The sequence below is a fragment of the Equus quagga genome, chromosome 17 (genome assembly GCF_021613505.1).
Source record: "Equus quagga isolate Etosha38 chromosome 17, UCLA_HA_Equagga_1.0, whole genome shotgun sequence".
NCBI classification, from domain to species: Eukaryota; Metazoa; Chordata; class Mammalia; order Perissodactyla; family Equidae; genus Equus; species Equus quagga.
Window position 1 is genome coordinate 38664952 of NC_060283.1, and position 12661 is coordinate 38677612.

The window sequence follows — 12661 nt, forward strand, 5'->3', positions numbered from 1 at the left end:
TGTGCCTTTGCATCTGGCTTCTTTCACTTAGCATAATGTTTTCAAGGGTAATCTTTTTGTACCATGTATTGGTAAATCATTTCTTTTTGTGGCTGAATAATATTCCATTGTATGGACATACCACATTCTGTCCATCCATTCATCCGTTGACGGACATTTGGATTCTTTCCACTTTTTGACTATAGGAATAATATTGCTATGAACATTTACGCACAGGTTTTTGTGTGGATGTATGTTTCTATTTCTGTGTATGTATCTAGGAGTGGGATTGCTGGGTCATTTGGTAATTCTATAGTTAACATTTCAAGGAAATGCCAAACTGTTTTTCAATGCAGATGCACCATTTTGCATTCACACCAGTAATATAGGAGTGTTCAAATTTCTCCACATTCTAACCAACACTTGTTTTTATCTGTCTTTTTGATTATAGCCATCCTTGTGGGTGTGGAATAGTGTCTCGTTGTGGTTTTGATTTGCATTTCCCTAATGGTAATGATCTTGATTATTTTTTCATGTACTTAATCACCATCTGTATATCTTCTTGGAAGAAGTGTCTATTCAGATCCTTTGCCCATTTTTTAACTGGCCTGTTTGTCTTTTTATTATTGAGTAATGAGTTCTTTATATACTCTAGACACAAGTCCCTTCTTAGGGTCTTGATTTGAAAATATTTTCTCTCATTCTGTGGGTTGTTTTTTCATTTTCTTGATGGTACTATTTTCAGCGTAAGAATTTTTAGTGGGATGATGTTTAATTCATCTATTTTTTCTTTCAACATTTGTGCTTTTGGTGTCATAACTAAGAAGGCTTTGCCCAAGCCAAGGTCACAAAGATTTATGCCTATGTTTTCCTCTAAGAGTTTTATAGTTTTAGCTTTTATATTTAGATCTATAAACCATTTTGAGTTAACTTTTGTGTATGGTGTGAGGAAGGGGTCCAACTTCATTCTTTTGCAGGAGGTGGATGTGAAGTTGTCCCAGTGCCATTTGTTAAAAAGACTATTATTTCACCATTGAATTGTCCTGGTGCCTTTGTCAAAAATCAATTGACAGTAGGGCCAGCCCGGTGGTGCAGCGGTTAAGTGCGCACATTCTGCTTCGGTGGCCCGGGGTTCGCTGTTTTGGATCCCAGGGGTGGACATGGCACTGCCTGGCAAGCCATGCTGTGGTAGGCATCCCACATATAAAGTAGAGGAAGACGAGCATGGATGTTAGCTCAGGGCAAGTCTTCCTCAGTAAAAAGAGGAGGATTGGCAACAGTTAGCTCAGGGCTAATCTTCCTCAAAAAAAAAAAATCAATTGACAGTAAATGTGATGTTTATTTCTGGATTCTCAATTCTATTCTACTGATCAATATATCTATCCTCATACCAGTACCATGCTGTCTTGTTTACTGCAGTTGTGTGTAAGAAGTCTTGAAATTGCAAAGTATGAGTTCTCCAATTTTATTCGTTCTTCACCATAGTTATAGAGGGACCTTTCTGGGCCCCTTGCATTTCCGTATGAATTTTAGGGTCAGCTTATTCATCTTTGCACACACACAAAAAGTGCAGCTAGGATCATGACAGTGGTCGTGTTGAATCTACAGATAAATTTGAGGAGTGTTGCCATCTTAACTATATCATTTTCCAATCCATGAACATGGGATGCTTTCCATTGATTGCGATCTTCTGTGATTTCTTTCGACAATGTTTATAGTTTTGTAAAGACTTTTTTACAGTGAAATATACACATGTGGTCATTGGCCAGTACCTGGATGAGTCAGGTGTAAGAAACTATATCCAGCAATCTGTCAGGTGGGGATGAGGACAGTTGGGAGGCAAGCTCCAAACCCCAGCTTGCCCACTCTCCCTACCCCCCGAGTCCAGGCCTTATCATCTTCACTGCTGGGGTAGAACCCGGTGATCCCTTCATCCTCCTGTGGTTCAGTGTCATCCTCACTCTTTTCACTATTTACCAACACCTGTTCAGATAGCTCAGTCCTTGCCTGTTGGACTTGCTATGAGACCACTTCAGGCGGAGAGTGAAGTGGGAAGGATGGGGAAGCTGGTGGCTAGAGGAGAGATCCCCACCTTCAACAAAGCAAGTTCTTAAGGAAAAACAAAACAAAATAAAAAACTGAACATCGCTGGTCTACACCACCCACTTATCCTCCCAGGCCCCTGTAAAGAGCCATGGGTGCTGCTGGTCTCACACACAGCATGACACCACTCTGCCATCCCTGGAGTCCCCTCATTGTCTGAGCTGCCCTGCCTCTGTGGGGACAAACCTTCTCCAGGGATGGGCTGTCAAAGCTCTCGATCTGGTTGTTCAGCTCTTTGCTCAGGCGAAGGCTCCAGTTGGAACCCCGAGTCTTCTTGAGGGAGTTTCTCAGAAACTGGGGAGGCAGAAGACTTCGGTGGGTGGTGCTCCAGGGGGGATGGGTAACCTTGAGTGGTAACCCCTCCTCTCCAGCCCCCTTCCCCAGTCTCTAGATCACTTGACCCATAAAGCCCCAATCCAGCGCTAACGTTCTAAGAGCCTGTGGGTCTGGCGAACAGCTCTGGCTTGGGGGCTGGTGGGAGGGTTGTCACCCCTGTGTTGCTCTCCTGGGCACTTGGTTTCCTACAGTGGAAGGCCCTCTGTTGTCCCCAGCTGATAGATACCTATAGCTGTGGACATGCTTGGTACTCCCCAAGACTTCTCTGACAGAAGCAGAACGTGTCCTTTAGGGGCTCCTAAACTCCCCACGTGCCAGCCCCATCAAACGCCCCTCCACCCATCCATCCCTTTCTCCCCATCCCGGCCTCAGCAAGCTGGATCACCTCTTTACCAGAATTAGCTTGTCCTCCCAGGTCTTCTGATTCCAAGTAAACTCAGTGTGTTCTGCAGAAGGAAGGGCCACACATGCTACTTTCTTCTGCTGCTCTCTTCTGGGTCAGTCTTCTTGGCCGGGCCTGTGAGACCCTCCATGGATGGGCCCACCACATGCTGCATTTCCCTCCCCACCTTCCCAAGGACCAAAACAGGCTAAGTCGGTCCACCTCGAGCCACGGCTCCTGTTGTTCAGGCCACGTGATTAGTACCCCAACATGTACACTCACAGGGGGGTTGGCACCTCACCTTCCAGGTACTTGACCAGCAGCGGGATCTCCTGCTCCCACGCGTCAGCCATGGAGGGTGCGATGCTCTGGCTCAGGGTTCTCAGGAGGTTGAGCATGGCTATCCCACGGCCCTCCCCCTTGTAGGGGGATGACATCAGTACCTGGAGGACACCCAGACTCTAGTGGGGCCCTACATCAGGCTGGACAGCCCCGGGCACCTTGCTACCCAACTTGGGACCTCGTCGCCTACACTTGTAAAGGGGTGAGTCGGGCAAGGTGGGCTGTTTTCAAACAGAGCTCTGAGGATCTCCAGGGCCAGAGAGCATTCCCCATAAAGGATGCCGCAGGGAGGAAAGGAGATGAGAGGCAAGACCATGGGCTCCCTCCACATCCCGGGCTTCCTCGAAGCATGGATTAGCATCCAGGGTCAACACAAGGAAAAGGACACATAGGTGCAGGACTGAGTCCATCCCCAGGGGCATGGAGGCCATTGGCGGTAACCTGGGGATGCTTTGAGGATGCTCAAAGGCCAAGCAGAGGAATCTCGGAGCAGGTCCTCACCAGACAGGGACCTGGAAAGCTCTGTCCTGAAAGCATCCAGCTCCCCTCTCCCTCTGGGAGCTCTGGGAATTAGGAGCTCAAGGGAGAGGCACGCAGGACACAGCCTCAGCCAGGCCAGGGAACAACCCAGGTAAGCCACTCACCAGGAGACGGGCCAGCAGCCTCTGTGGAGCAGGCAGGTCCACTGAGGAAGAAGGACATGCGACCCTCACTGAAGGACCTGGCTTGTACCAGGAAGCACCCCCAGTGCCCCCGAGGGGTGCTTTACCCTGGAAGGTGCACCTGACACCATCCCACTGCCCCCAGAATGGAGAATGGGTCAGCACAAGGCATTTTCTATAAAGAACATCATTTGGATTGGCTTATCCCAGGAAGAAGGGAGAATTGTGCTATGGGCTGGGGCTTAGAAGATGCTCTTTTCAGGACACGCCTACTTTGTAGTGGACACCAGGACCTGCCATAGGAGTAGTTGTCTCCTACTGTGAACCTTGGCCTCTGTTGATCCAACACTCATTAGACACACACCTCCCCATCCCATCCCTACCCCCGCAGGCTTTGGGAGGCAATGAGCTCATGAGAAGAAAACTCATGAGAAGCAACTCACATTAGGCCAATGGGCAAAGGAGCCAGGCCCACTGAGCAGCTGAAGGTAGAGTGGCTCAGGAGAGGACTCAGCCCCAGAGTGGGGGGTAGGGGCATGAGCAAGACCTTGGGGGGTGGCCCAGCTGGTTGCTCAGAGCAGGCTCAGCCTTTTGCCATCCCTGGATCCTAAGGGGCTCCCAAATCACATCCATCGCCAGCCACTCATCCAGGAAAGCCCCGGGCCCAGAAGAACAGCCCCTTGGAACAGCAGCGTCACCCCATCTGTAGGTGGGCCTAGTCACTTTTTTGTGAGTCTGATGTTAACCGTGCTCAAGCCGAGGGGGACCGCGGTGGGGTGGTGTACAGAGGACTCCGACGGGACCTTCCTCCAGCTGGCTCACAGAGGCCCTGATTGGTCACATCCCAAGAGAGGCCAAGCCAGGAGCTCCACAGGCTGCGGTCTGGGTCAGGGTGTGAGCTCAGGGGTGGGGACACGAGGAGCGAGCTGCCAGAGGAAGTTCGCACAATTGTGACACCTCCTCAGACCTGGCAAGGGTGGGCCTTCGGCCCAGCTATTTGGCCTCTGGGACGCTTCCTGGAGAAGGGAAACATTCCGACACGGAGCGGCCTACCCGCCCAACCCCATCAGGCGGCGCGGGGGTGCTGCCCACCGTGCCTGCTCTTGCCGGCCGCGTCGGCCTCCGCATCCTTGCTGTGGAGCTGGCGCTCCGCCAGGTTCACGAGGCTGATGCAGATGGGGGTCAAGGCCTCTGTGTAGTCGGTCTCCACGATGTAGCACAGGAGCCTCACCCAAAACTCCTGGTGAGGGGAGGGCGGGCAGGATCAGCTGGGGCGTCCCGCGGCCATGCAAGGAGATGGGTATCGGCTCCCCCCTCGCTTCTCCAGAATGGAGCTCCAAGCCCACGACAGCCTCGGCCCTGACTGGCTCTGCTGCCAACCCCGGTCTTTGTCAGGGCTAAGTGGTACCCTCCCTGCTATGGCCGAGGGAGTCAGCCAGTCCTGGGTGCCCAACCGCCATCCCTGCTGGCCTTGCACCAAGCCCACGCCCATCACATCCTCTTTGACCAGCGCCCTCCCTCTGGCCCCAAACCCTGTAGAGGTAGGTGCACACTGGGCGGATGGCCCAGCAAGCTTGCCAATTGTGAGGGTCGGTTTTAGGTGTCCTCCTGGCTGGGTGAGAGGACCCAGTTATTCGATCAAACACTACTGTTAGGTGTGGCTGTGAAGCCACTTCGTGGACGTGATGGAAGTCCATAATCCGCTAAGGAGCTTATCCCTGATAATGTGGGTGGACTTCACCCAATCAGTTCAAGGGCCTTGAGAGCAAAGAGGAAGAAGATGACTTTGCCTCAGGATGGCAGCACCAGCTCCTACCTGAGCTTCCAGCCTGCCCTACAAATGTCAGACTCGCCAGCCCCCACCGCTGCATAAGCCCCTTCCTTGAAATAAATGGACTATACATATCCCCTGCTGGCTCTGTATCTCTGGAGAGCACTGACCGATGCACATTCTTGGGGCAGTGTCTCTAGCCCTCCATCACCACCCTGCCATCCCCCTCTCTCCTTGAATGGTCACTGAACACCCCCAGTTAATCCTGGTCCCCCTCAGCCTCCCCACACTGCCCTAGGAGTTTGCGGTGAGATCTTTGTGCCATCAACTAACAAGAGCAGTCTCTTGGGCCGTTCCAGCCACCAGGACTAGCATCGCCGGCTCCTGGGTCCCTCCAGGGAGGCAGCATGGTGAACTGGAATGAGCGTTTTAATCCTGGCTCTACTGGTTTACCAGCTTGGAAGCCTGGATGAATTAATGAGTCCCTCTGTGGCTCAGTTTCCCTATCTACAAAAACAGGGTAATAATCAGAGACCCTACCTCGTGGAGTTGTTGGGGTAATTGGGTGAGATTCTACACCTGGCACACCTAGTCCAGGGCCTGCTGTGTGTTGGTGCTCAATGGCTTGTAGCTGTTGTGACCATTCTTGTTATTCCTGTAATTAGGATAAGCTGACGCTGGACAGGGAGCTTCGAGCCAGTGGCTTCACTTAATGGACAATGATTCCCTCTTCGTGCTCTCGTGGTAAATTTTTCCTATCTTATTGTTATGTCACGTTGTATTGCAACTAAATGTTGACACACTGGTTTCCCCTAAAGTCTGTGAACTCCTTGGGGTCATGCCGAGCCCTCCCAGTGTGTGCCTTCATCTTTCACATAGTAGGGACTCATGGAATGTTTGTGGAATTAAGCCACTAAAATCATTTCTTTAGAGACACACGTACGTGTGTGCACATGTGTGCACACACACGCACACATGCTCCTGGACTGAAGGGGCTTTAAGGTAACGGACACCTTCCAGGCAGTAAGTCAATTGATATGTTTTGAGGCCTACTGTGTGCCAGGCACTGCCCTAGCATCTGGAGGCCCTGAGTTCCCATCAAGGACCTGGCTCTGGAACTGGATCTTGAAGGACAAGAGCTCAGGCAATTGGGAGATCAAGGCCCCCAGGCCGCCCAGGCTGGGGGAATGGGGGCAGCAACAATGCAGAATTCTGGGCATGCACCTTTCCCCCGAGCATGGTGCTGCACAGACATGCGCCACCAGCTCCAGCGTGCGGGCCAGTGCGTGGGGCGTGGGCTCACTCACGTTGGTCATCCCACTGACGGAGGACGTTATGATCCTCACGGTGTCCATGGTGACTTTGTGGACCATCTTCTCCTCCAGGTCCCTCTGATAAAAGCTTTCCCGGTGGTTTGTCTGGAAGACAGACCCAAGGGGTCCCTGTTTGTGGGCTGGCAGGGGCTTGCTGTGGTCCTGGGCGCAGTCTCCTCACCCCTACGAGCTCGATGCCCAGACGTGGGGTCTCCGGGCTGCTCAGAGCTCTGCGTGGCTCTCTGTATTCTCTCTCCTGCATGTGGCTACACGTCCTTACCTGCAGCTTACTGTGTGTCTGTGCACTTGTGTCATGAACGCGTATGCGTGCAGGCTCAAGCATCGAGCATGGTCCTTTCCCCAACGCTTTGGAAATCCTCCCCAAAGTCCAGCGGCTCTGTGACCTGCACGTCGGGGCCACTCACCAGTTTGTAGGTGGACAGGGTCAGCTGCGTGGACACGTACTTCAGCCCCCAGCCCTTGATCCTCTCCTGGTACCCAGACAGAGCTAACTGGCCGATGATGCGGAGAATAGCCATCCTCACCTGCGGGGACGGGGGCAGACAGGCTGGGGGTTGGGGCGGGCTCCAGGGTGGGAGGTTTGGCATCTAACCCCCCATCCCGTAACACCAGGCAGCTAGGAACTGGGGGTGTCCTGGGCTGGAAGGGGCCTTCGGGCCGCCTGGCTACTGTGCACTCTGCTCACCACCCCCTGCCTCATCCAGGGGATCCTGCTCAGCTGTACGTCCACCCGGGAGCCTCATTTGAACCCTTCAGAGACACGGAGTGCACTCCCTTCTATGCAGGTAGCACTGGTGGGGACAAGCTGACCCTTATCCTGCGCTCCCTGGGCCTCACTGTTTGGGGGCAGCACAGAACAAGCCTGTTCTCTCTTCCCTTCCAGCTCCCACAGACTGAGAACAGCTCTGCCTAGATCTCCAGCCCAAATCATCCATTCTCTCCCCCGTGGGTACAGACTCTCGCCATCCTGGACCGTCCCTCCCAGGGGTCCCCAGTGCCCACAGCTGGAACTGAAGCTCCGCTCCAAGGTGGCTGTGGCTGCAGTGGAGGCTGGACCATGACTTTTAGCCTCTGTGTGGAGGGCAGAGGGCATCTTCCTCAGGAGCTTTTTTCAAATGCAGTAAAGACCTTGCAAAACCCCCAGGCAGCCAAGCGGCTCTGGCAGAAGCTGGATTTGCCCAGCCTGTCCTTCATCCAGGCTGACGTCTGAGCCCTCCACTGGAACACCCCAGGGCATGGAGGAGAGCTGGACCACAGCGTCTCTGGCCTCCCGCCCTGCTCGATACTGCCCAGGAGGCTCGGTTTTCCATCAAAGGGCCTGACTCAAAGAGGCCGGCCAGGGATCTCCACCCAGAACTGGAGAGGAGCCGAGGCCACGGCTGATGGAGAAGGCCACCTGCCAGACTTCCCCTCGCTTCCCCCAAGTGCCCCCAAGTGCCATCCCTTTCCAGTCTCTGCCCTGTTACCTTGGGGCGGGTGTCGGAGAGGGTGTTCTTGACCACCCGGATGGCCAGGTAGATGGTCCTGATGTTCATCCTGGGCTCTGAAAGAGGAAAACTAGCCTGGAGGGCCGCCGGCCTTGGGGGTGGCTCCAAGGAGATGCCGGAGCTGCGAGATTCCCTGGGTGGCATGGAGCGCGCCTTCCACAGGGAGCCAGGGGGCAGGTGGCTCGTCCAGGTCACGCCTCCTGAGAGCCTCTGACTGGACACCACAGTTCAGGGGCACTTCCCTCAGCCTGGCCACCTCCCTGACCCCCCACCCCACCTCCGCCCACCCGGCCTGGCCCCATCGTTTTACGCCTCCTCCTTCAGCCTCTGCTTTGTGTTGTCTCTTTTGAAATGAGTGGACTTTTCTTGAGCACAGGGTCTCCATCTAAGAGCTCTCCAGTCCCCTCAGCTGGGCACACAGTGCTGGGCACACAGTGGGCATGTGGAGGCTGCAAAGCACAGCTGAAGAGAGCCTGGGCTCCAGCGCCAGGCTGCCTGGGTTCGAATCCCGGCTCTGCCACATCCCAGCTGTGTGACCTCAGTGAACTCCTTAGCCCCTCTGTGCCTCAGTTTTCTTGCCTGTAAGATGAGGATAATAACGGGACTTCCCTCACAGAGCTGCCGTGAGCAGTAATGAGTTAACATAGTGCCCGGGGCACAAGAAGTGCTAGGTGTTTGCTCGCCATAGAGCAGATGACAGCCCCCCGGATTGAAGAAGGAGGAAGATTAAGGGGGGTGAGAAGGAGACGCCATGAGAAGGTTCTGGAGAGAGCCAGCATGGACAGAACTAGAGTTAGGCACTCAGGTTGATGTTACACTCAAGGCTAGATGCTAATAGAAGTCAGTGCTGACAGAGGAGGAGAGGAGACGAGGACGGGGTAGATAGTGGCAGATAAGCAGACAGTAAGGGACAATGTTACAATGTAGAGTTTTTATCCCCAAAATGGAAACTTTTTTTCTGATTATAAAAATGGTGTATGTTTATTAATTAAAATAAAAGATAACCACTCTTAACAGTTCAGGTGTGTCCTTCTAAACCTGTTTTTGTCTAAACAAACATAGAGGTTTCCTTCACATAACTGAGGTCACGATACATGCAGAGCCCCATCCTCCATCATTAATGCGTAGTGGGCTAGCTGGCCCTGAGGAAGAGTAGATTAACTACACTTTTAATGGCTGTATAGTATTCCATTGTGTGGATATGCTATCATTTATTCCACAAATTCCCTACGGAAAAGCATTTAGGTTGTTTCTAATGCTTTGCAAACATCTTTGTCCAATTTTCTTCGGGCAATTATTTCCTTCAGACAATTGACAAGAAGTTGGATTGCTAAGCCTCAGTTTTGGTCCCTATCCAGTTGAGCACCCAGAATGGTGTAGCAATTTACACCCCTGTCAATGAAGTGTAAGAAGCTACTTTCTTGTTATTCTTGACCAGAGATTAGCAGTCTTGCCTGAAGACTGAATTCAGCCCAAAGCGTGTCTTTGTGAATAAAGTTTTATCAGAACACAGCCACGCTCTGCTGTCTATGGCTGCTTCTGCTCTACAACGGTAGAGTTGAGCAATTTTCATAGAGACTGTTTAGCCTGTAAAGCCAAAAATATTTTTACTATCTGGCCTTTTACAGAAAAATGGCTAGGCCAATTCTAGTCATTAACTTTGTCATCTCTGCCCATCAAGGAGGTAAAAAGCACAGAAGGTCCTTCATGTACAGTTGCCCAGCTTGTGCACTGCACAAAGGCACCCAGTTGAAGGGCTGAACAGGAGTAGCCCAAGTGCTTCTCAAGTCATGTACCTGCATGGCCATGTGCTGCCAGCAGGGGAGGTCTTGTTTAAATTCACACAAAGGTGATATCTGAGCTAGCGTCTTAGCTCGGGACAGTAGTTCCCTTTTGATATCAAGGCCAGGTTTAGGGTTTGAGCTTAGGGACTTGGAATCTGGGTGTAGACTAAGGTGGGGCACTTGGTCAATGGGGCTTTAGGGCTGTACCTGCATTATGCAACTAGGCTTTGCATTGAGCCTTTGATTTAGCTCTGGGGGTTAGTACTAGGATTCAGGGTAACAGTTTGAAATTCAGACTCAGGTGGCAGCTGGGACTCAGGGTTGAAGGAGAGGATTGAGGGTCACAGGACTGGTTAGGTTCAAGCATGGAAAACGTGATGCAGCGGACAGCCGTGGCCTCTTGGCCCACCCAGTAGGGTCTATAAAAGAGGAAATGATGGAGGTCCACACAGGAGTGAGACTCGCCTCCCCGCCCCTGCCCCGCCTTCCCACCCTTGCTCACCGTCTGCGCTCACCACGGCCCTAATCAGGGTCAGGGTCCCCACGCGGATGGCCTCCTTGCTCATCTCCATCTGGCTGAAGAAGAACTTCATCAGCTCCTTGGGGTAGGAGCGGGCTGCAGGGGGAAGTACTACTTCAGTCGTGCCCACTGAGCCGGAGCGAGCCCAAGGAGGCAGCCCCGGGCCCGGCGCTTAGAGGGGCCGGGACTCCCCAGGCTCACAGCGGCCCCGGGGGGGGCCTCACCGAGGGCTATGAAGCAGTGCACGATCTCCATCAGGTTCTGGCTGCTGTACTGCTGCTGGGTGGGGGCCTTGGCGCACACCTGGGGAGAGGGCGTGTGGGGAGGCCAGGTGAGGTCCCAGCAGGGACAGGGGATACGGGCACAGCGGCAGCCCAGCCTGAGAGGACAGGAGCTGCGTGGGCACCATGGCCTCGAACCCCAGAGGGATGCAGGAGGCACACGAGTGACACAGGGGGTTCTGCCACCATCTCGCCCTCTGCCCTGGCCGGCTGTGCCACCTCCTGCAGCCGGCTTCCTGCTGACTCACCCTGAGATGCCCAGCCCAGCTCGCCAGCCTCACCTGGACATGCAGTTCCATGAAAATGGGGTGTAGCTGCATTTGGGGGATGGGGGTGTTGGTGATGACCGACACTTCCAGGATCTGCCTCAAGACCTGCAACGGATGGGCAGATGGTGGTAGATGACCTTCTACCAACTCAAGGTCAGAATCTGGACCCTTGCCATTTGCTGCGGTCCACCGACTAGAGGTATGGCAGCCCCTGGGAGCTAGTTAGAAATGCAGCTCTCAGGCTCTGCCCTAGACATGCTGAACCCGACTCTGTGTTTCAACCAGCTCCCAGGCGGTTCCTGTGCACAGTAAAGCTTGGGAAGCACCACACTGGGCCACCAAGTGTGGCATTCAAGCCCTTTTTCATCTTTCTCTCATCTTCACCTGGAGCCGAATCCCATTCTTTAGCCAGAATGATCCACAGTTGGCTCCCTAAGTCCATCACATCCATTTCTGCTCCTAGTTTCCAGCTGAGAGCCACGCCTCGTCTGCAGACGGGGGACCCTTGACGATGGACGTCAGCCCGGCTCACGCCTCCTCTCAGAGCCCAGCAACCACTCCGTCTCCCAGGGGTTAAAAGCTGTCATGGGGCAAATGGTGTCCCCTCAAAATTCGTGTCCACCCAAAACCCCAGAATGTGACCTTATTTGGAAATAGGGTCTTTGCAGATGTAAATAGTTAAGGATCCTGAGATGAGGTCGTCCTGGATTCAGGGTGGGCCTTAAGCCCGAGGACTGTCGTCCTTATTAAAAGAGGACACAGAGAGACACACAGAGAATACGACCCTGTGAAGACAGGGCCAGATCAGAGTGATGTTGCCACAAGCCTCGCAAGGCCTGGGGCCGCCAGAAGCTGGAAAAGACAAGAAGGATTCCTCCCAGAGCCCTCAGAAGGAGCACAGCCCTGCTGACACTTTGGTTTGGGACTTCTGGCCTCCAGGACCATGAGAGAATAAATTTCTGTTGTTTTAAGCTCCCTAGCTCGTGGTTCTTTGTTATGGCGGCCCTAGGGAACTGATACAAAGGCCACGACCTCACTGTGGCCTCCAAACTCTGGGATCTCGTCCCTTCCACCTGGAACAGCAGCATTCATTTCCTGCAAACCCTACAAGGGCCAGGCCCCACGGCCCCTCATCGGGCACAGATGTTGGGTCTCCTGGCAGGGATCATAATATCTGACATCCTCACCTTCCACCCAGATGACAGTCCCCTGGAACACCTGGGAACCAGGGCTCCAGCCGGGGCTGCCGCCCACTTGGCCCTCACCTGCGTGATGCAGAGGGCCTCCAGGCTGCCCTGGTACTCCGCCAGCAGCAGGGGGATATAGTCGTACACCTGCTCCCTCAGGTCGTCGTTGGGCAGGAGGAGGTTCAGCATGGGCTTCAGGGACTTGATGACCCCCAGCTTCACCT

At 53.5% G+C, this 12661-nt stretch overlaps 1 protein-coding gene across 1 annotated transcript in view; it reads right to left on the reverse strand.

The window, feature by feature from the left end:
• The window catches only part of MROH2A (maestro heat like repeat family member 2A), a 43868-nt gene that overhangs the window by 24276 nt on the left and 6931 nt on the right, over positions 1–12661 (reverse strand). Inside the window, exons 8-19 of the mRNA XM_046644391.1 lie at positions 12516–12659; positions 11263–11355; positions 10925–11003; positions 10683–10796; positions 8376–8452; positions 7314–7433; positions 6883–6993; positions 4897–5044; positions 3787–3827; positions 3102–3243; positions 2812–2864; positions 2269–2376 (exon numbers count right to left, since the gene is read on the reverse strand). Of these exons, the coding sequence (XP_046500347.1) occupies positions 2269–2376; positions 2812–2864; positions 3102–3243; positions 3787–3827; positions 4897–5044; positions 6883–6993; positions 7314–7433; positions 8376–8452; positions 10683–10796; positions 10925–11003; positions 11263–11355; positions 12516–12659 (1230 nt within the window). The remainder of the gene's footprint in view (positions 1–2268; positions 2377–2811; positions 2865–3101; positions 3244–3786; positions 3828–4896; positions 5045–6882; positions 6994–7313; positions 7434–8375; positions 8453–10682; positions 10797–10924; positions 11004–11262; positions 11356–12515; positions 12660–12661) is intronic.